Genomic DNA, 25,900 nt, shown 5'->3' with positions numbered 1-25,900 from the left:
TCTGTCTGCCTGCATGAAATATGAAGGGGGTCTTTGAAGACACATCCGGAGTGTTCAGCAAATGCTCCAGAACAGCTCATCTGAAAACCCTGAACAGATACCGGACTCATTGTGTGATCTGTTACATTACGCAGTTTTGGCAGGAGGTGGGGCTAAATTCAGTTCACTTCCACATCATCCTAATTGTCAGTTATGCTGCCTTCTTCAAGCGCCACCCCCTCAATCCTGATACACATTTTTAAAATAAATTTTTTAATGTCTATTTATTTTTGCAAGGAGCAGGGGAGCTGCAGGGAGAGGGAGATACAGAATCTGAAGCAGGCTCCAGGCTCTGAGCTGTCAGCACAGAACCCGACACAGGGCTCAAACCCACAAGCTGTGAGATCATGACCTGAGCCAATGTCGGAGGATTAACCGACTGAGTCACCCAGGTGCCCCTTGATTTACATCTTAAGCCCCCCGGGACTGCGGGGCAAGGAAACAGGCTCTTATCAGCATGGGTGATCTTGGGAAAGCTCTTCAACCTCTCCGAAACTATTCATTTTCCCATGTTCTAAGTGGGGATACAAACGCCTACCTTGTAAGGCAGTTAAGAGAATTATAGATAGTGTAGGGAAGGTTCTAGATTAGTCAGACTAATGACTGTGCTATGTTGTTCAACAAATTCCCAAATATCAGCAGCTTAGTGCCACAAAGTTTTTTTGTTTTATCATTCATTCCCATTCATGAGAGGAGCTCTTCTGTGGTAGGATAAGATAAGGCCCAGTTATCAAGAGATGTTAACACCAACAGAGGTGGGCACCTGGGTGGCTCTGTCAGTTTAAGTGTCCTACTCTTGATTGCGGCTCAGATCATGATCTCACAGTTAATGGACTTGAACCCCATGTCAGACTCTGCACTGACAGCTTGGAGCCTGCTTGGGATTCTCTCTCTCCTTCTCTCTCTGCCCCTCCCCACTCTCTTGCTCAAAATAAATAAATAAACTTAAAAAAAAAAAAAACACACCAACAGAGGTGACAGATGTGCAGACATATAAAGCATCTTGGTGTTGCTGGGTCCCTAGTCTCTAGTCTATGCAGCAACTCCTTCCAGTCCATAAGCTACTTACATCTAGCTATGTTTCAGTGTGCTTTTTTTTTTTTTTTAATCTTATTCGTTTTTGAGAGAGGGAAAGACCACAAGCAGGGGAGGGGCAGAGAGAGAGGGGGAGACACAGAATCTGAAGCAGGCACCAGGCTCTGAGCTGTCAGCACAATGCCTGACACGGGGCTCCAACTCACGAACCGCGAGATCATGGCCTGAGCCGAAGTCGGACGCTTAACCGACTGAGCCACCCAGGCGTCCCTCAGCGTGTTTTTGGTAGGGTTGGTCACTTGTGACTTAAGGAGATGCAACCAAAATCAAATCAGATAGGGGACACTGATGGACCCCTTGCTGAATGCTTAGTAGGTAGCAGGCATTGACAATCCTGTTTCCTGTGCATATTCCAGGCACTGTTCTAGGCACTTCAAAGGAGACCAGTTTCTGCCCAGGGTCAGCTTCACCCTTCCCCTGTGCTGAGGTAACCTTCACACCTGCCTGTGAGTCAGGTTTTTTTTTCTTTCCTTCCTTTTAATTTAAATTCAAGTTAACATACAGTGTAGTCTTGGCTTCAGGAGTAGAACCCAGTGATTCACCTCTTACATATAACACCCAGCGCTCATCCCAACAAGTGCCCTCCTCAGTGCCCATCACCCATTTACCCCATCCCTCCATTCACCTTCCTTCCAGCAACCCTCAGTTTGTCCTATGTATTTAAGAGTCTCTTATGGTTTGCCTCTCTGTTTCTATCTTATGTTTCCTTCCCTTCCCTGAGTCCATTGTTAACACCCCACTTCTAAATTAGGAAACTGAAGTCCAGAGAGGTTAAGTCATATGCAGTGGTAGTTTGGGCTCCCCCAGAAGCAGACATGAGGCAAGGATTCAAGTACAAGTAGTTGATTTGGGAGGTGAAAGAAATACGGCAGAGAAGTGGGGACATGACCTAGGGAAGAGAGGCACCCTGTTCTCAAGACACTTCCAGTGTGGGCCCTGCAGCTTAATCCCGTCAGGAAACACCGTTTGTCAGTGAGAAACGCGTCTCCGAGCCCTCTGAGCCAAGAGGAAAGGGAGCCAGGGATTTACACACCTGTCAGTCATTGGTTGAGGGATGCTCTCAGGAACATGAATTCCCAAAACATAACTGCCAGCCTGTCTTCTGTAAGGACACAGTAGTGCTCTAAAGTTTTGGAGAAAGCCCTCACATAAGGAGAGGCAGATATACCAGCAGTTGGAAGTTGACCACCTCTCACTGATGTAGCAAGCTAGAGCAGTGGCATGGAGGTCAATGTTCAACTGGTTCTACAGATTGGGGAGGAGGAGCAGGAGTCTAGATTTGTAATGTTTGCTGATTCCTATGGTATAAATACTCCCATGAAGGCCAATTTCAAGCTACCAACGTAATGTCAATTGGCCTGCAATGTTCCTGAAAATGTTCACAAAATTCCTGAAAATTTACCAGTTGACTCTTGGGAGCTAGTCCTAGCCGACTCCAGGGTACGGCTAAGCCAGAGGGACGTGGGTAGGGCAACAAGGTAGTGTTCACTACGCATGCCTGAGTCGCACAACTATTGAGAAGACACCCGCAGTAGTTCAGCACAGTAGGGTATGACCCCAAGTCCCTGGTCTTTACATTTTACCATGATGGCTCTTGTTTATCCCTTTTCCTTCTCAACCTGAGGCTGGGCATAAATTGTGGTGATAAGGAGGCACTGGGGAAGAGAAAGGAGAAGGGGGCGCTAAAAAGAGAGGGGCGGGGCTATATAGCAATACTGAGAGGGACCCTCAAAATCACCCAGTCTGACCTCACATTGAATGGTGGGCTCTTCCTGGAGCATCCCTGCTCATTGATCCTCCAGCCTCTACATGCACGACTCCTGTGATGGGGAGCTCACCACTCCTCTGGCCAAGGATCAGCCTTTGAGGAGTCCCACATCACCAGCCCCAGATGGGATTCAAGCAGCCGACTGCCTGTTAAGGAGAAGTCATTTCACTGTGTCCAAGGCAATGGATGGACTCAGCGCTGGAGGAAGGCACTTGAGGAATGAGCCAGCCGCTGGGTCGGACACATACAGCAGATGAAGTGCCTGGTCCCCGACCAACTTAAGCAATGGCTCCTTTTGTCAAAGCAACTCACCAAAAGGGAGACTATTACATGACAAATGCTGGCCTGGGTCAGACCAATGAAGCATCACGTGCACAGTTCTATCTCTGACAGGGCTCCATGACTTCCCCCAGGCTGAGAAATGAGGGCCATGTTCAAACATTCCTGGGCATGAGAATCACCAGGAAGCTTCCTGGGCCCCCTCCTCCCTCAGAGACTCCCACCCAGTAGGTCTGGGGCAGGGCCTGGGAGTCTGCATTTCAGTCAAGCTCCCAGATGGTGCTGATGCATTCCCCTGCACCTTGATGGCAGAGGCTAGAGCAGGGTCCCGGAGCCACAGCTGGCGGGCCACCTCTGTGAGCCCTGAATGCCTTGGGACACAGAAAAGAGAAAGGAAAGATCCCAAGATCTCCTAAGTGTTACTGTACATATAGTTCCAACAGTCCTGCTTACATTTACTGAGCCCCTACTGCGTGCCAGGCACTGGACTAGGTCCTGGGGAGGGACCAGATACAGTAGTCACTGAGCTGATGAGGGCTTCCCTTGGGGGGGGGGGGTCACAGCAAATGGAGGATCTTACATTCAGCCCCTGTGTGCCTGGCAGCGTGCTGGGGGCCTGGCACGTGGTGTTGAACAGAAGACCAGGCTCGACTCTGGGACGGCTGGAACCCTCATGAAGGAGGACCCCTCCGCCCCCACCCAACACTGGGGAAGAAAGCTGAACTGAGTTAACAGTAAAAACTGACACCTAATGGATCCGCCAGAACAGAGATATTCAAAAGTCACAGAAAGACCCTTTAAAAATATAAGATAGCAAGATGGAGCTGGGGGCTCTGAAGGAGGGACATCTTTGAAGAATTTTTGGTACCAAGAGCCGTCTGCCATCTTGTGAGCGAGTCCTAGGACTGGATGCTCCCCTCCTCCCAACACTGCCAGAGGTGGGACTCTGCTGACCCTGGCTGACAGTTGGGAAAATTGAGGCTCTGAGGTAAGGGTGACCCGCCCAAGGTTATTCCGCCAGGAAGTGGTGCAGCTTGGGGCTGTATGGTCCCCAAGTCCTGTGGGGACTGTACACCTGCCAGCCAACGGCCTGGACAGAACCCCAAGCGTCAGCTGCTGGTTGGACAGGGTGACACAGAATCCTCGCCTGAGCTGGGAGGTGTAGCCTCATGGCTGTGACTGAAGTCAAATCCTGGCCATGGACCCCCCCCTTAACTGCATGACTCAGACAAGTTACTTGGTCTCCAGACCACATTTCAAGCACCTGGTTATCCCCGCCCCCATCCAAGACGACAGTCCTAGAACTTTCCATACTTTCCTGACTCTTCCCCAGAGGCATCTGTGAAAGACTGAAGGGCTCCCCAGGCAGACCAGTTGAAGTCCACTGGACCTCCATAGCACGTCCCACATCCATCTGCTTCTCCGAATTTCGGCCTCCACTACTCTGGCCCAAGCCACCATCATGTCTCCTCTGGTTTAATCCAGTGACCTCTGGGTGGTCTCCCTGCCTGGGCTCTTAATCCCCTCCAGCAGAGGTCAGCAAATGATGGCGCTTGAGTCAAATCTTGCCGGCCACCTGCTTTTGTAAAAAAATGTTTATTTTGAATTTTTTTTTCAACGTTTATTTATTTTTTTTGGGACAGAGAGAGACAGAGCATGAACGGGGGAGGGGCAGAGAGAGAGGGAGACACAGAATCGGAAACAGGCTCCAGGCTCTGAGCCATCAGCCCAGAGCCTGACGCGGGGCTCGAACTCACGGACCGCGAGATCGTGACCTGGCTGAAGTCGGACGCTTAACCGACTGCGCCACCCAGGCGCCCCAATAAATGTTTATTTTGGAACAAAACCACATCTGTTCATGTATGTCCCATCTATAGGGCTGTTTTCCCACCACAATGGCAGAGCTGAGTAGTTGCCATAGAGACCCTGTGTGGGGCATGAGGCCTAAAGTATTTGTGATCTGGTCTTTTGCGGGAAAAGTTTTCCAGTCTCTGCCCTGCAGTTCTTTCTCCCCATAGTCATCCTTCCAAAATGGCAACCAGATCATTTTCCTCCCCCTGCTTAGAGCCCTTTGGTGGTTTTCAGGTGCCATGAGAAAACATCTCAATTCTCTATCCCATCTGTAAAGTCATATGTGATCTCTGTGGATGTCGCTGGTCTTGTCTCTTACCAGTCTCTCTTTGCCCATTCCCACCAGACTGTCCTGACTGCTATTTCTTGACCCCTCCCTTCTTATTCCTACCCTGGGGCCTCTGCAGGAGCTGCCCCCCTCAGTCTGGAATGTTCTTCCCTCTGCTTTTTATATGGCTGGCTCCTTCTTATCACATAGGACTCAGGTTTTCTCTGAATATCACCTGCAAACTAGAATAGCCCCCGCCCACCACCCCATCACTCAGTCCTGTTTTCCTCTTGGCACTTCTCACTAACTAAAATAGTCTCATCCATCCGTGTGTTACTTGACCAGTGTCTGTCTTCGCATAAAATATAAAGTTCTGTGAGGGCAGGGTCTTTGTCTTTTCTTGATTCATCATACGCCCAGAGCCTGGACCACTGCCTGACATGTAACAGGTACTCCCTAAGTTTTTGTTAAGTGGGTAAATCATCTTGTCACTCCCAAAGACAAAAGAAAAAGCTACATTTCCAGCAGGTATGACTTAAGCCCGATACACACACACACACACACACACACACTAACTTCCTACTCAAGGGTTAAGACCTGGAAAAGGCTATCATAATAAACTAAGGAACCATTCCACAACAACTAAATGAGAAAAAAAACGATTGCACCCAATGCCGGCAACACCGTGAGCATCACTGTAGACGGCGGCCAGCCCTTAGGAAAGCAATAAGGTCATCAGTGTCCAAAGCCATAAAAATCCTCACTCATTCAACTTGGTATCCCTACTCCTGCGAATTTAAGGAAATAATTCAACAGTACTGAAGGGTTTTTTTTGCATAAAGCTGTTTACTGTTTTATTATCTGAAAAACACTGGAACAAGTTAACTGACCAACAATTGGTGTACACAGCCCATAACCATGATCATTAGGAAACTCAGTGGAGCCACACAGAAAAAGGATTATGATAAATGAAAGAAATAAACTAGAATATATGTTATGGCTCTGAGTAGAAAAAACTACTTATGAACAAGGACTAAAAGAGCAAGAAATGATGGTAATACTTATCATGTGCGGCAGAGACTTCAGGCTGCCCATCACCTTTGGTCCTTCCCTTTCCTCCTGGCACACAGCTAGTCAGATTTCCCAGCAGCCCCCGCACCTACGTGGAGCCAGCCACCCAACTGAGTTCCAGTTAGAAGCAATGGGCCGCTTCCATAAAATTCCACCGTGTGTACTCCACCACGCTGTGTCTCCAAGGTGACCTGAGAAGCCACATGTTGGAGGTGTCACAGACCCTGTGCCCCAAACAACTGTGCATAACACAGACCAAGCCCCCCTGTTCACCTGAGACCATCCCAAACTATTTAACAGCAGTCAGAAATAAACTTGTGTGCGCACCATTCTGTTTGGGCCTCTTTGTTACAGCGGTTTAGCCAACACTAACAAATACCCTGAAACAGTGCCTGGTGACTAAGAGCTCAGGCTTTGGGGTCCGCAACATCACTTATCTGTGTGACCTTGGGAGGTCACCTAACTGCTCTGAGCCTCACTTCCCTCACCAGTGTGAGAATCAAATGAGAAAAAGACTATAAACTCCTTAGTTCTGTGCCTAAGAAGGAGCTCAAGCTGTTGGTTCCAAGTGTTCCATCCAGAAGCACAGCTGCATCTTGCTTGTCCTTGGGTTCTGGAGACATTTGCCTAAGGTAGGTGGAGCTGGGTTTCTAACCCTTGCAAACATGAGTGCTGACTAATACACACTGCTCCAAACATTAATGTCTTTCCCCCAACCCATCTCCCAGGTGGAGGTGGTCCAGACTGGGTAAACCCAAAGAGAGGCTAGCTCTCCTCTAATCAGACTTAGGATGGAGCCAGAGGGCAGTGGCTGACCCAATATGCTCTGCACCTTAGTGGCAGCAGCAGGTCCAGAATCCAGGTTGACCCCAAAGCATCCTGTCCTAAGACGTGGCCCCATGCCAGTGCTCACTCAGGCCAGGCTGTGCTGTTTTCCTGGATGGAGAAGTGATAGACCAGCAGGCAGTGGTCAGTGGGCTATGCCTGGGCCAAAAACATTTTCCAGACCAGATGGTATCTCTGGCAGGCCCTCAAAGCCAGCAGAGGCCAAGTCATGCCCAAGAGGCCAAGAGGCCCAATATGGTGGGGATGGTCAAGAGTCCTGATGAACAAGACATCCCAGCGCTCTCCTTGTTTGCCAGCTGGCTACCACCTGAGGGTCTCAGAGCAGCAGACAGGCAGGGCCAGCCCAGCCAGTTGCACTGGGCCAGAAGTGGGGCTCACGGGCTCAGCTCGTGCATAGGCACATGCGTGCACACACTTACGTGCACACATACACACACGCACAGGACCCCACACATAAATGTGTGCACATACAAATAGCTGCATTCACACATCACACTCACAGATATATTCCTTCCAAACTCAGTGCCTTCCAATAGCACGACAGACAATAGAGCCACGGTGAGACGTGGAGGAAACCCTGCAGTCTGATCCTAGATTTTTTTTGCACGTATCAGGGGACAAAGATATTTGACAAAACCCTTGAGTCACCTCCCCAACAGGGTCCCTGCCTGCCTGCAAAGCCCACCAAACCAGCTCCATGCAGATGATCTCACTAGGACCCCAAGGAGGGACCACTGTTCTGTCAGAAAGATCTAGGTCTGTAACAACAAGACACTGATGGCTTTGGGCCAGATTTCCCAGAAGCAGAGCAGCAAAACAGATTTGGGCAGATGTGGGTTTTTAAGGAAGGGCTTTCAAGAGAAGGGAAGTGAAAGCCACAGGAAACAGAAGGGGAAAGAGTCAAGAGAGAGTATGCTCTCTACAGGCTAAGCTTGGTATGATCCCACGGGGAGCTCTGGAGCACGGACTGGGCCACTGTGAGGCAGGGGTCAGCAATCCCTATTCCTATATCAGTTAGTCACTGAGGCATGGCATCCCCTCCAGGGTGAAGTGGCTCCCATCTGGAGCAGGCAATTCTCTGGAAAAGGAGACAGCTGTGAGCTCTTAGCAGCCGGCACTCTCAGCAGCTAGGGGAAGGTGGCCAGGTAAAGGGGAGCTGGGTAGAGCTCCAACTGGTGTCTGTACCAGGGCAGACCCATGAAATTGTCTGAAGCCCTGAAAGGAAGAGGGATGATTTCTCAAATAACAAACATCTGTCAGGGCATTGGCACTGACCAATCCACCCCAATGGCTGGCTGTAAAATACAGGCACAGCTACACCAGGGGATACCAGCTAAATGTCAACCCTGCCTGTGCGAAGGGATGATACCAGACAGCAAGCCCTGTAGCAGCAGCTCTGTGAGCGTCACTGAATCCTCAGAAGTGCCCTGTTGCAGCCACTATCCCCATTTTACTATGGAACAGCCTAAGACTCAGGAACATGAGGCAGCTCACCTGAAGGCAAACAGCCCAGGAAATAAGAGAAGCAGAACTCGCACTCACATCTCTCTGGCTCCAAAGCCAGTGAACTGCTCTACCCTGCCTCACTGGCTTGAAAGAGATTAAAGAAGAAAGCAGGCAAAGGGAGCCCAGACTCCAAGAGACATGAGGGTCCCTCAGTGACATTGGGATCATGATTTTATTTTGTTCAGAGCGGAATGAAAGGGACAGGAAACAAGCAATGTGTGATCTCCTGTCATGTCAGGAGACGTTCTTTTCAGAGAAATGTACATTTCGCAGAATCAATATGGTCCGAAGCCTCAGAAAGCCAACGAAGACATACAGCCCCGACCCATGCACGTGGGAACTCTGTTACGATAGACAGTAGAAATTAAATTGAATCATCTGGAGCAAGTAGGTTGTAAACATTCAATATTAATGATCCATTTCAGTCCCAAAGAACCTCAGGCTTTCCCCAGCTGTGTGCTCTGTTGTGAAAAGACTGAACTGTCCTGAGATGGGGATTCCTCGCCTTTCCTGCCAGGGATGATGGCAGAATCTGTGTGCCCTATGCAGGACCAGAAAGACAGTAAATCTTTTGTGGGCCATCCGATCTCTGTTGTAGCTACTCAATTCTACAGCTGTCACTCAAAAGTAGCCATAGATGGGGCAGCTGGGTGGCTCGGTTGGTTAAGCATCCTACTCTTGATCTCAGCTCAGGTCTTGATCTTAGGGTCTTGAGTTCAAGCCCTGTGTTGGCTCCATGCTGGGCATGGAGCCTACTTAAAAAAAAAAAAAAGTAGCCATAGGCAATACATAAATAAATGGGTAGGCTGTGTTCTAATAAAACTTTATTGACAAAAACAGGCAGTCAGATCGATTTGGCCCTCACACTATAGTTTGCTGACCCCTGCCTATCTTCTTGGCTTTTCCAGGTAGACCAATGCATGCAGTCTGGATGCTAGACCATTTCCTGGCCACGGATATATCCCTAACTTGGGTTGGTTTTTTTTTTTTTTTTTTTTTTTTGGTCTCTTGGGGCCATTGGCTGTGTGAGAGGCAACAGAGATTAGATGGCACAATACACACTCATGCTCACACGCTAACCAAGGTAAGACATGTACTAGGTTGAGCATATGACATTGCGAGTATTCAACATTTTTTCCCCTCATCCAAGACAGCAAAAATGATGATTTATCATACACATGTCACCTTCAGCCACAAAATGAAAACAGAACTAGTCCCAAAAGTCACAGGTCCAGGGCAAAGGACCAAAAAGGACTGTTTTGGTAGGAGCAAGGTGGGTCTCTCCAAGGTGGTCGTTGCAAACAGATGGCGATGGATGTTCTTGATCCACTGAATCAAGTTCTAGAAAGTAAACATGCAGTTCGACAATGTGTACCAGCGTTCCTGGCCTCTTGCTTTCCTTATTTCTATTCCTGTGGCTTCCACATGTGCACAAGCTAGCGCTTTACTTGGACCTCTGCCTCCTCTTTCTTCTTCGTTTCAGCCAGTACATTGGCTTCTTCTTCCACTTGGCTCTGATGGCGCTGAGGCTTCCGAGAAGATGGTTGAAAGTTCCACTTTCCTTCTTTTAAATAAATGTTCAAACTTTCCATTTTACCATAGTTCCAGGAAAATGGCAAGGATAATACAGAAAGCCCCCATGTGTCCCACATATTGGTGCAATACTATTTTTTTTTAATGTTTTTATTTATTTTTGAGACAGAGAGAGACAGAGCATGAGCAGGGGAGGAGCAGAGAGAGAGGGAGACACAGAATCTGAAGCAGGCTCCAGGCTCTGAGCTGTCAGCACAGAGCCCGAGGCGGGGCTTGAACTCACGGACCGCGAGGTCATGCCCTGAGCCGAAGTCGGACGCTTAACCGACTGAGCCACCCAGGTGCCCCGATGCAATACTATTATTAACTAAAGTTCAGATTTATTCAGACTTCCTTAGTTTGTACTTAATGTCCTTTTTTTCTATGCCAGGCTACCACACTGATGACCTTAACACTTTGGGGGAATACCAGTCACGTGTTTTGTGAGAATGTCCCTCGGCTGGGATTTGTCTGACATTTTTCTCATTAGATAGGACTTTTGTGTTTTGAGGAGAAAGGCCACAGAGGTGAAAATGTCACTGCCATCACTTCCTATCAAGGGTATGCACTCTCAAGATGATTTGTTGCTGTTGATGCCGACCGTGATCACTTGGGCTGAGGTTGTGTCAGGTTTCTTCACTACAAAGAAAAGCATTCCCCCTTCTTCAGTTTTCTTTGGAAGGAAGTCATTACAAGAAGTCAACACTTGAAGCGTGGGGATTATACTCCATTTCCTGGAGGGCGGGGGTTGGAATTCTGCTATATGGGAGATTTGTCTCTTCCCCACCATTTGTTGACTTATTCAATCATTTATTTATATATATGGAATCATGGGTACTTATTTTACACTTTGGATTATAATCCCATGCAGCTTTGACCCCTGGTAGCTCTTTCAGTTGCCTGTTGTGTCCCTGGGAGATACCCCCATCAATTTGTTTAGCACTTCCTTTTGTGCTAAAGGAAAGCACGAAAAGTCAGAAAGCACTTACTTTCTGATCCTACAAGAGGCTCCTGGTTCATCCTATGTATTTCCTACCCTGTCCTAGAATTAGAAATTAGACATTTCCCAAGGAGTCCCCATTCCTTTTATCAGAAAGTGGTATTTCTTAGAGAATGAAGATCTGGTCACTAGGTGTTGGTTACTCCTGGGGTGTTGTTCCTTCTAGCCCCCCTCAGCTGAAAAAGCAAGCAACTAACCTGTGTATATGCACACGTGTATAATTATTTCTATATGTGACCACCTATATATATTAAGGTAAATGTGAGTTCACACTGTGTCTCCAACTTTGAGGCACTCCCACATGGATCATTCTAGCTCTCTCTTTGTAGTGGATCAGTCACCTTCTACTCCAACAGTGAGAAACCTCGCTCCCACCATGTACCATCCATCTACTTGTTTAACTTCAGTATACGTGTATGGTGGGTTGGCTCTTCAACCATTCTGGCCCATGAAAATGGTAGTCTCATATGGTTCATCCTAAGCAGAAGACAAGTATGAATTGGTGACACGGTCTCCACATGAGTCATTTGCATTGGTCATGACCAATATTATTACTAATGAGCATTCATTAATTCATCAGTGAGTGGGTGGATTTCTCCCACCTCACTGGCCACGCCTCTTGGTTTCTTGGTCAGGTCCTTCCTCCTGCCAGTCTCTGAAGGTTAAACTCTCCCAGAGCATGGCCTCGTTGCTGTTCCTCGAATTCATGAAGCTCATTTCCTCCTCAGAGCCTTGGCAGTTTCTGACCCTTCCACCTGGGCAGCTCTTCGTGCAGATCTTGGCATAACTGGCCCCTTCTCTTCTTCAGGACTCAGCTTAAATGTCACCTCAACAGAGTGGCCCTCCCTGACAGTCACCTTCCACCATACCACCTATTCTCCTCTTTTTAATAACACTTACCGTTATCCAAGAAATTCTCATTTACTTGTACGTTGTCCCTCCCCTCTGTCAGCACTACCCGCCAGGAGAGTTGAGGCCTGGTTGCTCTTTCTCACCACTATATCCCCCGGACACAGAGCAGTGCCAGGCACAGGCTAGATGCTCAGTTCATACATGCTGAACAAATTAATGACTCCCCCTGAAGATCAGACTTTACAAAGCACCCACTAGACTAGAGGTCAGCAAACCTTTCCTAGAAAGAGCCATATATAAAGTTTATAGGCTTTGTAGACCATAAAGTCTTTGCCACAGCTACTTACCTCTGCCACTGTGGGGCAAAAAAAAAAAAAAAAAAAAAAAAAAAAAAAGCCATGGGTAATCTGTAAATGAACAGGGATGGCTGTGTTCCCATTACACTTTATTTCCAAACACAGATGACAGACCAGATTTGGCCCAAGGGCCATGGTTTGCTGACCCCTGTCCCTCAACCAATACAAATCTTAGACCTCATCTTCTTATGTGAACAGATCTTTGCTGCTGTAACTGAGTATCAGTCATCACTGAGGTAAGGCACTCTTGCAGGTGTACAAAGAAACATTTTTAGGGGCACCTGCGTGGCTCAGTCGGTTGAGCATCTGACTTCGGCTCAGGTCATGACCTCACAGTTCATGAGTTCGAGCCCCGCGTCGGGCTCTGTGCTGACAGTTCAGAACCTGGAGCCTCTTCGGATTCTGTGTCTCCCTCTCTCTCTGCCCCTCCCCAGCTCGTGTTGTCTCTCTCTCTGAAAAATAAACATTAAAAACATATATTCATGATACAACCATGATCCCACCATTGTATCATGAAGCATAAACACCTTCTCCCACTGAGAAGGGTGGGGAGGAAAAGGGCACATCCTACCTTTCCCTGTTCCACCAAGTTCCAGGGCTGGAAAGGCAACTCCTGGCCCTAGCAAATAGTAGGCTCACAGACGGATTAGTTTCTTCCTTCTCTAGACATGTCATAAGGTCCATAAGGTCTTGGTCACATTGCTAATGAAAAGATAAAGCCCAAAATGGCAGGTGACTTCAACCAGGCCTTGTCATCAAGTTTTAAGGAAAGTGGAACTGACAGCTCGCCACCACCTGCTTCTTTAGGAAACGGAAAATCCCTCATCATGGCAGCTACCAATGGCGTGATGTAGGTGTGGCTCAGGTCTGGTCGGGCCCCAGCCATTCTGCACTTTGCCCCTTTCCCAGGACTGACACGCGTTGCCTCAAGATGAAGTTCTCTTTCCGTCAGGCCTACAAATCGGGATGTTAAGGCCTAACACTGCCAGGTGACTGTCTTCCATAGGAGCACAACAGACTGACAGAAGTCAAAGACCAGTTTCCCACACTCCACTCGGGGAGAGCAGTGACTGAGCAAGCACACCTGGGCCTGCTTTAAACGTCTGTCGGTTTGTATAAAGTGGTCTCTCAGAGCCAATCATGGAAAGCTGCCCATAGCGCCTTGGTGGAGGAAACAACAAGGTCAACACGTAACAGGAAGCAGAGTCAGGAGACTAAGACAGACCCTGGATCCAGCCGTACATAAAGCCTGGATCTCTAAATTACATGACCAGAGTGAAATGGACCATTTTGCTTAAGCTAGTTGGAGCTGGGTTTCTATTACGTGACACCAAAAAAGCGTGGACCAGTACACAAGCACTGCATAACACATTACCCCAAGACTTAGAGGCCAAATACATGATTATGTACGGTCTTCACAGACTCTGTGGGGCAGGATTTGGGAAGAGCTCGGCTGGGCAGTATTCAATCTGGGGCCTCTGAAGGGGCAGCAGTCAGATGTCGGCTGGGGCTGCATCATCCGAAGGCTTGTCTAGGGCTGGAGGGTCACGTCCAAGGTGCCTCACACACGTAGCTGTGAGACTGGATGGGCTACTGGCCACAGGGCTCGGCTCCTCGCCACAGGGCTGCGGGAGCACCCTCAAGCAGGGCAGGCAAGCTAGCTGCACCCTGAGCCAAAGAAGGAGGCACAATACCTTTCCTGGCCTAGCCTGAGAAGTCACACATCACCCCTCACTCCTCCCCTACTCCATTGGCCACGCCACGCCAGCCCCAATTCAGGGTGACAGGGGACCACATAGGACAACGTGGATCACTAGGGCCCCTCTTGAGGCTGGTACCTATCCCAAGCGCCAACCACAGGCCGGAGGCTGGAAATGCAGGTGATTAAGATGTTCTTAACTCCTAATGAACACTCAGGCTGAAAAGAATGTAACCACTTTGTCCCCCCTAATCCTGACCAACTCTCCCCTTCAGGATGTTCCAAATTTTAAGGGAAAGGAAATCCTGCCTATTAAGGAATTGGAATTGGGTGCCTGGGTAGTTCAGTTGGTTAAGCATCTAACTCTTGATTTCAGCTCAGGTCACGATCTCAGTTTGTGAGTTCAAGCCCCGCATTGGGCTGTTCGCGGACAGCGTGGAGCCTGCTTGGGACCCTCTCTCTCCCTCTCTCTCTGCTCCCCCTCCGTTCATTCTCTCTCCTTCTCTCAAAATAAACATTTAAAAAGTTTAATTAAAAAAAAAAAAGGAAGTGGATTTAAGTGTCTAGGCACAGAGTTCTCTGGTCCCAGAAACAACACTCAGGAAACAACGAAAATGTTCTCTGTCCTCCACGTCCCTTCATGACCCAACCCTCCATTGCATAGTGTTGCATGTGGCCGGATCTTTACTAACTTTATCACAGCTACATCCGCATCTCCTGCCCGCAGCATTCACTCTCTAATCCCCTGAACTAGCCCCCTGGTCAACCTGGCATATAATTGCACGGTCTCCTTTTGTGTAGCGGGGGCAAGAACTCTTGGACTTGGGTTCAAATCCCCAGCTCTGCCTGTTAGCAGCTGTGAGATCCTTAAGTCTTGGTGTCATCCTCTGTCAAATGGGACTGAAACGTGTGCTTCACGAGGCCATACGGATCCAGGGCATCATGAACGCAAGGGCACAGCACGGTGCCTGGCACACGGTGACCACCAAAGGAGGGCTGGTCTTTCCTGCTGGTGCTCTCACTGCAGGACGGCAATCGTTCTCCTCCGGGGAGACCGTGACGAGTTAAGCTCCGGGCTGTCTCTTCCCTCTGCCCTTCTCTTGTGGCCACCAGTCCCTCCTTCTCTGGGTGCACCTGCAGCCCTTCCCATCCCCCCTCGTCCACCAATCCTTACTGGTCGGTTGATAAAATTGAAAACAAGACAAGCCGGAAGACTCAAGTGAAAAGTGAAGCCAGTACCTTAGAATCACAGGTCTTTGGGGTGTCCTCAGTGAAAATTTCATGGCCACTTAAATAAGCAAAAATGTGCAAACAATGGAGGTAAGAGCCCACTATTTTAGACATTTAAAATTTTTCTCAGTGTTAAGAAAAAAACAAAGAAAACTTCTCATGTAACTTTGGCCCCATTCAAAATCCTCAAACATCATTAACCCGTACACCTCCCAGGGGGAATCAGAGGCATTCTGTCCTGAGATTGCCAGAAAATGAGAAAATTAGAGACAACAGAATAAGCCCAACTTTCAAATGGACTGAGAAATGCACACGCTTCTCCCCCCGCCTCACCCCCCACCCGCCCACAGGGGCAGAGCCCTTCAGAAGTGCCCTGGGCACCCCAGGTGACCCGTGGCCAGAGGCAGGGGAAGACCGCCACTTAACGGCAGCAGCTAGAACTGGAAGAAATGTATTGACATCCAGGAGGATCTTTCACAAGCTCTTAACCTTTACACCATGTCAATAAAAAGCCCCATTAACATTTAAAAGGGACGTTTCTGGGTGTCCACTTGGAATAAGAGTTAGCATACACTCCAAGAGTTGGGTTATGTATCTCATCTGTCCCAGATCTCCAAGAGTTTACTTCCTTTCATGGTTTAAAAAAAAAAAAAAAAAAAAAAGCCAGCCCATGAAACAGCAAACAGCCAAGAGCCACCTGCTAGCAACACAGCGACTCTTGGGGGGGCCACCAGGACCAGGGGGGGCCCTCGGGCTGACCTCCTGCATTGGCAAATCACACCCAACAAGACTTTCTGCCCTCTTTCTCCTCTCTCCATTCTGGATCTTCAACCACACTTAACATCACCTCCGGGAAGCCCCCCTCAAACCCTCAGGGGGGGGATCTGTGCCCCCACGGCCACTTGCGCTTCCTAAACCAGGAGGCCCTGAGCTCGCCACACTGCCCTTGACCACTCACCAGCTGGTCTTGCACTCAGCGATGGGAGCATTCCGTGAAGGCAGGCACCGGGCACTCACCTATCCACACGTGCGCACGCGCACTGGCTCACTCCTCACAGAATACTCGCAACATGGCAGGCAGGCGCTGGGGATGTGAGGAACGAAGCAGATGTGGCCCGTCCTCAGTGTTGCCCCCCCACCGCCCATCTTCATATCCCCAGTGCCTATCAACTGCGGTTCTCAGTAAATGCTGGCCGGATGGATGTGTCCCTCCCTCAGTGGAACTTCATCACATCGACCACTTCCGAGAAGAATTGAACGAATGCTGTAAAATGCTGGGGATTGCTGCAGACCCCGGATGCAAATGAGCAGCCTTCAAGCCTCACCCATCCCACATAGGCATTCTGATTGGTTGGTGTGGCTTCTTTATTTTCTTTAAACACTAATTTTTTTTTTTTTTTAAGTTTTATTTATTTGAGAGCGAGCCAGTGCCTGCATGAGCAACGGCAGGGCAGAGACAGAGACAGAGAGAGACAGAGAGAGGGAATCCCAAGCAGGCTCCACGCTGTCAGCGCAGAGCCCGACATGGGGCTCAATCCGAGAACCACGAGATCGTGACCTGAGCAGAAACTAACAGTGGGACCCTCGACCAACTGAGCCGCCCAGGCGCCCCTGTGTGGTTTCTTAATAAGTGGGATCTGTCACTCACTTTTAAAACTTCGGTTTCACCCGTAACTTGTCCATCTGGCTTCTCTACATCCATGAAGGTGCACTCCTGCAGAGCATAGGAGAGCAGGAGCCGAGAAACTCTGGCTCCTTCAGAGGGGGTGGGCACTCTTGATCTTGCCGCCCCTCCTCCGTCCCCTGTTGTCCTAGCGCTGAGGCCAAACCTCACCCTGGCTGAGGACTCTCTTGCCCCGGCTCCTCACTCAGGGCCGACGTGCCCCTCGAGGCATCTCGGTTTATGACCCCAGCTTTATGCCCAAGTCACCGAAGAGACACATCTGAGATGAGCTACAACACGAACGAATGGGCAATTTTATTGATCATTACCTCCTACCCAACCTCCTAGTAGTAGATACAGGCTGTGCGGTTTCCAGCAGGGATCTCAGGTGCAGGGGAAGTCACGGGACAAGGCGAATTCTGGCAGGTTCTTCGCTGGCGGACCAAAAACCCACGTTTACTGCAATTCTCACAAACGAGTGCTGAAGATGAAGAATCACATTCTCACACCACCAGCACAGCTTAAATACTTCTTCGACAAAAATACTAATAATAAATTATCTTCAACTCAGAAAATAAAGTGTGCTCAGCAGAGTGACAGGAGGGTCCATTCATTGCATTGCACCAAGGGCTGGGCGAGGGAGGGCAGGCCCGGGCAGCTGCACCGGCGGGAGCATGGGGCTGACAGCACGTGCTGAACTTGGTCGAATGCATGCTTGATGCCAACGGTGGGTGGTGGCAGCCCCTAGGCCGCGGCCTGTCCCGCGTGAGATTCACCTGCCCCTCCTCCTCCTCACGTCCGCCTTGTCTTCTGTTTCTTGGCTTGTCTCTTTGCATCTTCTGGGCCGCTATTGTCAGAGGCTGTCTGGCCAAGAGCTCGCACACCCTGTAGTCGACTTGTCAACTGCAACAGCAAGGGAATGAGCTAGAACGAGAGAGAGAGAGAGTGAGAGAGAGGGATGCCAGGAGAATACTCTTGCCCAGAGGGACAAGGGAGCCTCACGTGTCAACACACCTCCTTCTTCGGGCAGCTCACCACCCACTGTGGGCTAACAGGTGACTCTTGGTTCAAGACGAGGCAGAGAGAGGCCTTGGCACTGGAGAGGGTTGGCAGACACACGGGGACAAAGGATTAGGGGAGATGTTACAAGAGGTTTATGGCCTTCAAAGGAGGCCTGAGATTTGACAAAGTACAGTATCTATTCTTGATAAAAGCCCTCAACAAAGTAGGAACACAGGGAACATACCCCTATATCATCAAGGCCAGATATGAACGACCCACAACTAATATCCTCCTCAATGGGGAAAACCTGAGAGCTTTTCCCTCTAAGGCCAGAAACACGACAGTGATGTTCGCTCTCACCATTGCTATTTCACACAGTACTGGAAGTCCTAGCTTTAGCCATCAGACAAAAAAAGAAATAAAAGGCATCCAAATCGGCAAGAAGTCAAACTTTCACTATTCGCAGACTACACAATCCTTTACGTGGAAAGCCCAAAAGATGCCACCAAAAAACTGCTAGCACTGATAACACGAATTCAGCAAAGTCGCAGGACACAAAATCAACATAGAGAAATCTGTCACGTTTCTCTACACCAATAATGAAGTGGCAGAAAGAGAAATCAAGGAATTGATCCCATTTGAAATTGCACCCAAAACCGTAAGATACCTAGGAATAAACCGAATCAAAGAGGTAAAGGATCTGTACGCTGAACACTATAGAAAGCTTATGAAAGAAATTGAAGAAGACACAAAGAAATGGGAAAACACTCCATGCTCCTGGACTGGAAGAACAAACATTGTTAAAATGTCCATACTACCCAAAGCAATCTACACATTTAATGCAATCCCTATCAAAATACCACCAGGATTTTTCACAGAGCTAGAAGAAACAATCCTAAAATTTGTGTGGGACCACAAGAGACCCTGATTAGCCAAAGCAATCTTGAAAAAGAAAAGCAAAGCTGGAGGCATCACAATCCCAGACTTCAAGTTATTATTATAAAGCTGTAGTGATCATGACAGTATGGCACTGGCACAAACACAGCCACAGAGATCGATGGAACAGAACAGAAAACCCAGACACGGACCTACAACTGTGTGGCCAACTAATCTCTGACGAAGCAGGAAAGAATATCCAATGGGAAAAAGACAGTCTCTTCAGCAAGTGGTATTGGGAAAACTGGACCATTTTCTAAAGTTTTTTTTTAATGTCTGTTTATTTTTGAGAGAGCGAGACAGAGTGCAAGTAGGGAGAGGCAGAGAGAGGGAGACACAGAATCCGAAGCAGGCTCCAGGCTCTGAGCTGTCAGCACAGACTTGAACGCAAGGCCTGAACTCACGAACTGTGAGATCATGACCTGAGCCGAAGCCAGATGCTCAACCGACTGAGCCGCCCAGGCACCTGAACCTGGACCACTTTCTTACACCATATACAAAAATAAGTTCAACATGGATGAAAGATGTAAATATGAGACAGGAAATCATCAAAATCCTAGAGATGAACACAGGAGTAACCTCTTTGACATCAGCTGTACCAACTAGACATGTCTCCTGAGTCAAGGGAAACAAAAAGCAAAAATGAACTACTAGGGTTTCATCAAGATAAAAACCTTCTGAATAGTAAAGGAAACAATAAAACTAAAGAGCAACCTTTGGAATGGAAAATATATTTGCAAATGACATTATCTGATAAACGGTTAATGTCCAAAATCTAGAAAGAACTTATCAAACTCAATACCCAAAAAATAAATGATCCAGTTAAGAAATGGACAGAAGACACGAATAGACATTTTTTCACAAGGAAGACATCCAGATGGCTACAGACACACGAAAAGATGCTCAACATCCCTCATCATCAGGAAAATACAAATCAAAACCATGTTGAGATACCACCTCACACCTGTAAGAATGGCTAACATTAACAACTCAGGAAACAATACATGTTGGTGAGGATGCGGAGAAAGAGGAATCCTTTTGCATTGTTGGTGGGAACACAAGCGGGTGCAGCCACTCTGGAAAACAGTATGGAGGTTCCTCAAAACATTAAAAATAGAACTACTGTACAACCCAGCAACTGCACTACTAGGTATTTATCCAAAGGACACAAAAATATTGATTCAATACTGATTCAAACATGTACCCCAATATTTATAGCAGCACTATCAACAATAGCCAAATTATGGAAAGAGCCCAAATGTCCATCAACTGATGCATGGATAAAGAAAATGTGATACACACACACACACACACACACACACACACACACACACACACACACTGTGGAATATTACCCGGCCATCACGAAGAATGTGATCTTGTCATTCGCAACAACATGGATGGAACTAGAGTATATTGTGCTAAGCGATAGAAGTCAGTCAAAGACAAGTATCGTATGATTTCACACATATGTGGAACTTAAGAAACAAAACATATGAACATATGGGAAAGAAAAAAGAGAGAGAGGGAGGAAAAACCATAAGAGACTGTTAGAGGTGATGGGGTAATGGGTTAAATGGATGACGGGAATTAAGGAGGGCACTTGTGATGAGCACTGGGTGTTGTATGTAAGCTCTGAATCGTTAAATTCCACACCTGAAACTAATATTACACTACATGTTAACTAGAGTTTAAGTAAAAACATAAACATTAAAAAATAGTAATAAATTAAAAAGTTAAAAAAAAAAGCAAAGGAAAGAAAAGAGGACTGGGGACTGGATTTGAGGCCTTCACACTCGCTTCCAACCCTGTATCTTCTGGAACACTGGACACCTCGCCGTGTGTGGGAAGGTGTGTAACAATGGATGGAACCCTGCACTTTCTCGCAGGGCCTCTGCATTTCCTACCTTATCGTGGTTGTAGCCGGCCAACAGGACAAGCAGGGTCAGAGGCAGGGCGATGTAGGACCCCTGTGCGATGTCTTGCTCAGGCAGTTTCCTCTGTGGACACCAAGACCACCATTACTGCTTTATAGGCTCTCCGCTTCCTGGCCGCCCACCATCCCACAGCCTTGGCCCGCCCAGCCGGGACCCCGGGCATCCACATGACCCAATTCTTGCTCTCCACGGCCAGGAAGTGCAGCGACTTGGGTATACTTTCAGGTGAATCCCTGCTCCCCCAACTCCCCTGCTTGCTCTTTGACACTCTGGGCCAGACAGATGCCAATCACAAGGTAGGTCTCACCCTCTGAGCCTCCACGAGACTGAGGAAACCGAGCTGTGGGGAGCAGGCCATCCCTGTGGCTGAGACGTAAAGGGCCCCCTGGGCACTGAGTCCCGGCTACACACAGGGGCTCTTCCCTACAAGGGGTTTCGGAGAACCCGCTGTGCTAGGCTCAGGCGCACAGTGACAGATGCACTGGTCGCAGAGAGTATCTCTAGTGATGGGAGGAGGCAGGCTGCCACTTGTCTCCTAGCGGCCATTTGCCCTTTCTTCCAACTTTCATCCGGGCCGATCAGAATATACACACTTCCCAGCCTCCTCTGCAGCTAAGATAGCCATGGAATTAAATTCTGGCCAAGACCACATGGATAGAAGTGTTCAGTAACACATCCAGGCTGTTCGCTAAAAAGTGGTGCTGTGCCCTCCCCTCCTGCCAGCCAGGAGTGCCATCTGTCAAAAAGGTGATGTGCTAAGGGACGGCAGAGCCCCAAGAGAGGGGAGGCTGGGTCCCTGATACCTTGGGGCTGCCATAGCATTCCTGTACTGCTCCGTCCTGGATGCTGACATAAGACCGAAACTTCCATCTGACTAAAAGCTCCTGAAATTTTGGGTCTCTATACTAGCCAATGAACCTGTACCTTAGCTCACTCTATCCGCGCAAAAGAAACAAATAATGGAAACTTTCAGATAATGACAGAACAAGTTAAGGAGCCAGAGCACTGGTTCTCAAAGTAATGTCTAGGGAACTTCCTTTCAGATTTCCAAGGTCAAAACTATTTTCATAACAACACTAAGATATTATATGCCTTTTTTGCCTTCATTCTTTCACAAGTGAACAGTGGACTGTTCTGGAAGTTACATGTGATGATGTCATCACTCTGATAACAGAATATGATAAATAAAAATACATTACACCCATGTAAACCAAGTCTCTTTTGGATTCTCAACAACTTTTAACAGGGTAATAGGGTCCTGAGACCAAAACATCTGGGGAGCATCCAGGCTGGAGAACGACTGCGGGGTCATTTTGCCCGAGATGGTTGAGGCAGAATGGGACGGTCGTTCAGAAATGAAAGAATCAATGGGATGCGCACTGGGTGTTCTATGGAAACCAACTTGACAATAAATTTCAAATTAAAAAAAAAAAAAAAAGAAAGAATCAGGGCGGGAACACATTTCTACCTCCAACGGCCCACTCCTGGATTATCCGATACGTCTTAGACCCCAATTTGCTCTCCGTGGAAGTAAATATTTAATGGCGAAACTGCAGAGTGATGAAGGCAATGAGCTTTGAGCTCAAGGCTCAGGTCTGGCCACATGACCTTGGGCAATCACGTGAAGCCTCGGGCCATGTGGTGCTGATACCAAAAGCACCTGCTGCAGGGGAATGTGAAATTCAGCAAAATCAGCTACCTCAAGTGCCAGCAGTGCATGAAACACTCAGTAAAAAAATCAATGATGTGGCTCTCGGTTTGCATGTTGAACAAAAGAACAGAGTGGAGCACATACCAAGGCCCTCGCGAACGTACAACATTGAGCCGCCCATCCAGAAGGCTGTAATGCACTAGAAGCCACGTGATGTGGGACCCGCCACCTCCTCTGAGTTCCGGCTCTGCTGATCAACTGCAGGTAAGTTACTTACTCTCTCTGAGCGTCTGTAAAATGCGAGGGATGGCACCTTCCCGGAAAGGTGTGATGTGAGGACTAGCAGTGAGTACCCTTCAGGAGCAGGCACTCCCTTCCCTGGTCACTGGGGCCCTGGTCTCCCAGGTAACCTCTGGCAGGGGTGTGTTCTCAGAAGTGACAGGCACATTCTTGGCCACAGCCGTGAGGCACGGTGGCTGCCCAGCTGCCACCCAGCATCATGTTCCCGCCACCAGCTGCCAAAGCGTCTCCCTGGATCCAGATGAGTCTCTGGGGCGGGGGGAATGTCCCAGACGGCTGCCATCAGTGCCCTTCACAGAGGCCCTCTGCCTCTCCCTGGGGTGGCAACGTGCCTCTACAGAGACAGAAGGTTCCCTACGTGCTCATGTCAGTGGCCCTTCCAATTGGTCCCAAACGTGGGAAATGAGGTAAGTGCTTCCTCGTGGAGTCATCAGAAAAACTCTCCACTTCACATAAAATTTGTATTTGCCAAGTCACTGAGCACGAGCCCCTCATCAGAGATGCTCAGAAACCAGCAGAAGAGCTGTGTTCAAGTCCCACGTCTGCTGCGCACAAGCTGGGGACTTAGACCACTCAGAATCCTCTTGGGTCTTGTCTCTAGATGACGGAAAAGAATCCCTACCTACCTCGCCTCTAGGATGCTGTTTGAAAAGCACAAAATGGTCACTTGCTTGCATGTAGGAAAGATAAATGTGGAACTATTCTTTCTACCCTACACCAGGAAAAACCCTAAATGGCTAGAGATGGCCATGTATAAAATGTAACCATACAGGTACTGAAGGAAAAATAAATTCCTTTAAAACTGGGAGGGGGGAGCTTTTCCAGACTAAGACTCAAAATTCAGGAGCAAGGAGAAAAAGAATGACACATTTTAACATATAAAATAAATGTTTGCATAATCAAAATGAAAAAAGATGATAAATTAGGAAAAAATATGGACAACGTATATTACGAAGGTTTAACATCCCTCTTACACAAAGGGCTTCTGAAACATAAAAAATACCAACAATCCAGACAGATAGGTCCAGAAGTCAATAGTTCCCAGAAAGGGACATACCTGGGTTCTGAACCCCGTGGAAGGATGAGAAATGCAGAGGACAGAGACATGGAGATACCACTTCTCATCCATTATACTGCAAAAAATCTTTAATTTGACAACACACTCTGCGGGGGAACAGGGGTGCTCGCATACGTAGCTGGTGGGAATGCAAATAGTACAGCCCTATGGACAGGAAGTGGCACCATCCAGCAAAATTTCAGGAGCATCGACCCTGTGATCCAGCAACTCTACTTCTTGAAGACTGTTTCAAAGACAGACTGACAAACATCCAAAAACATGCACGCACAAGGGTCATTTGTAATGGCAGAAAACTAGGAATAACCCAAACATTCATCAAGCAGGGGCTAACTGAACACACCACAGTAGAGCCACACAGAGGAGTATTACATAGCCATTAAAAAGGAACAAGAAGTCACTAAATCTATTGCTGTGCACACAGTTATGTTTATCAAGAAAAACTCTCCACGCCGATGAGGCCTACGACGACGGTCAACGCAGTAGCTACGGGGCCAGATGTTTGTTGTACTGTAGATCCCTGGGCTCCACTCTTACTACCTAAACCAAGTTCACACTCAGTAGGTCTGAGGCTGGGCCCTGGAGCCCATTTTTGTTGCTGCTGTGGGCATTTAATCCCCAGGTGATTCTACCGCATGCCAGCTTTGGGAAGCACTGGTCTAAAGAATTATCTCACGAATGTTAAAAATACCTGTGTGTGTTGTTCTGTTTTGTTTTTCAGTCTGTTCGACACAGGATCCATTGGGCTCTACACATTGCAAATGGCTCACAAAATGAGCAAGTTGCTTTTAACCCACAAGTATCCCACCCACCTGTGGGTTTTTTTTTTCTTCCTCACTTGCAATCTGTCAAATCAATCAGCTTCCAGCTTATTGTCCTGCACTTTCCCATAACCTACATTTTGTTGACTACATCCTTGCAGCATCCTTTACATGTTCCTGTGTCCTCTCAACTTCCTGTAAACTGGCAGCCGGTTCTAGAAGTTTGGGTAGGGCAGGTGTCACGTGGCTCCAGATGGAGGACCACAACACCCCCAATCGCGACACAGTGATGAGCCTTGTTCCTAAAAATCACACCCGAGCCACTGACCTAAACAAATCCCCTGCCCTCGTTGACAACTTCCTCCTCAAAGGGAACCGAAGGCATCAGCACTCGAAAAAGGAGAAAAGCATCTAGGGAAATTCAGAGTGCGAAATCCAGAATGCAATCGGGCATCAAGGTGAGGGTCCCTCAAGCGGCCGTCCTCCCTCACCACCCCTAGAGGTTGTTTTCAACCACCCACCGCCCTTTCCTTACCGTGGGATTGAAGACCAAGGTGATGTGCTTATGGTAGCCCACTGCAGTGAAAGACACCTGAGGCAAGACGTAGTCATACTGGGATCTGGGGAGCGTGGAGTCCAGCAGCACAACGTAATTCTGTGCACAAGTAAGAAGAAGTTACTTTTTACAAAGGACTTTATGTTTTGAAACAAATCCCCAAGTTTACACATCCAAACCAAGGTTGCTAACTTCAGAGGAGGAACCTCAGTGGGCTCTTCCCTCGTTGACAGCCGTGTGTCCCGGCATCTCAGAGACTGTGTCTTCTGATAAAGCTTTCAGAGCTGGCGGCAATATTTTATAAGCATATTCAACCACGACATAATTGTGCTCCTTTGAGAATCTGACTTTATGAAACACAGAAAGTTATTACGAGCCAATCTGGATGAGGGACAGACATGATCGAACTGGGAAAGACTGCTTTCAATCCAAAATGAGGTAGACTTTTAAGGCATGATAATTAAGCGGCTCACCAGCTGGCAAGTTCTAAGAACACAGCATCTCGGGAACGGTGCGGGCGACGGTCAGAGCCCACTCCACCGTTGGGTGCGGAGCCCCAACGTGGTAGGCACCATGAGCACTGCCTT

At 48.2% G+C, this 25,900-nt stretch overlaps 1 protein-coding gene across 1 annotated transcript in view; it reads right to left on the bottom strand.

The window, feature by feature from the left end:
• Positions 1–17,386: 17,386 nt before the first annotated feature.
• LOC115503841 (nodal modulator 1) overlaps positions 17,387–25,900 on the bottom strand; it is a 56,549-nt gene continuing 48,035 nt past the window's right edge. Inside the window, exons 29-31 of the mRNA XM_030300301.1 lie at positions 25,293–25,412; positions 20,941–21,033; positions 17,387–18,019 (exon numbers count right to left, since the gene is read on the bottom strand). Of these exons, the coding sequence (XP_030156161.1) occupies positions 17,888–18,019; positions 20,941–21,033; positions 25,293–25,412 (345 nt within the window). The 3' untranslated portion in view covers positions 17,387–17,887. The remainder of the gene's footprint in view (positions 18,020–20,940; positions 21,034–25,292; positions 25,413–25,900) is intronic.

The sequence above is a fragment of the Lynx canadensis genome, chromosome E3 (assembly GCF_007474595.2).
Source record: "Lynx canadensis isolate LIC74 chromosome E3, mLynCan4.pri.v2, whole genome shotgun sequence".
Taxonomy (NCBI): domain Eukaryota; kingdom Metazoa; phylum Chordata; class Mammalia; order Carnivora; family Felidae; genus Lynx; species Lynx canadensis.
The sequence above is the reverse complement of the archived record's forward strand: the minus strand, read 5'-3'. Positions and strand labels throughout refer to the sequence as shown.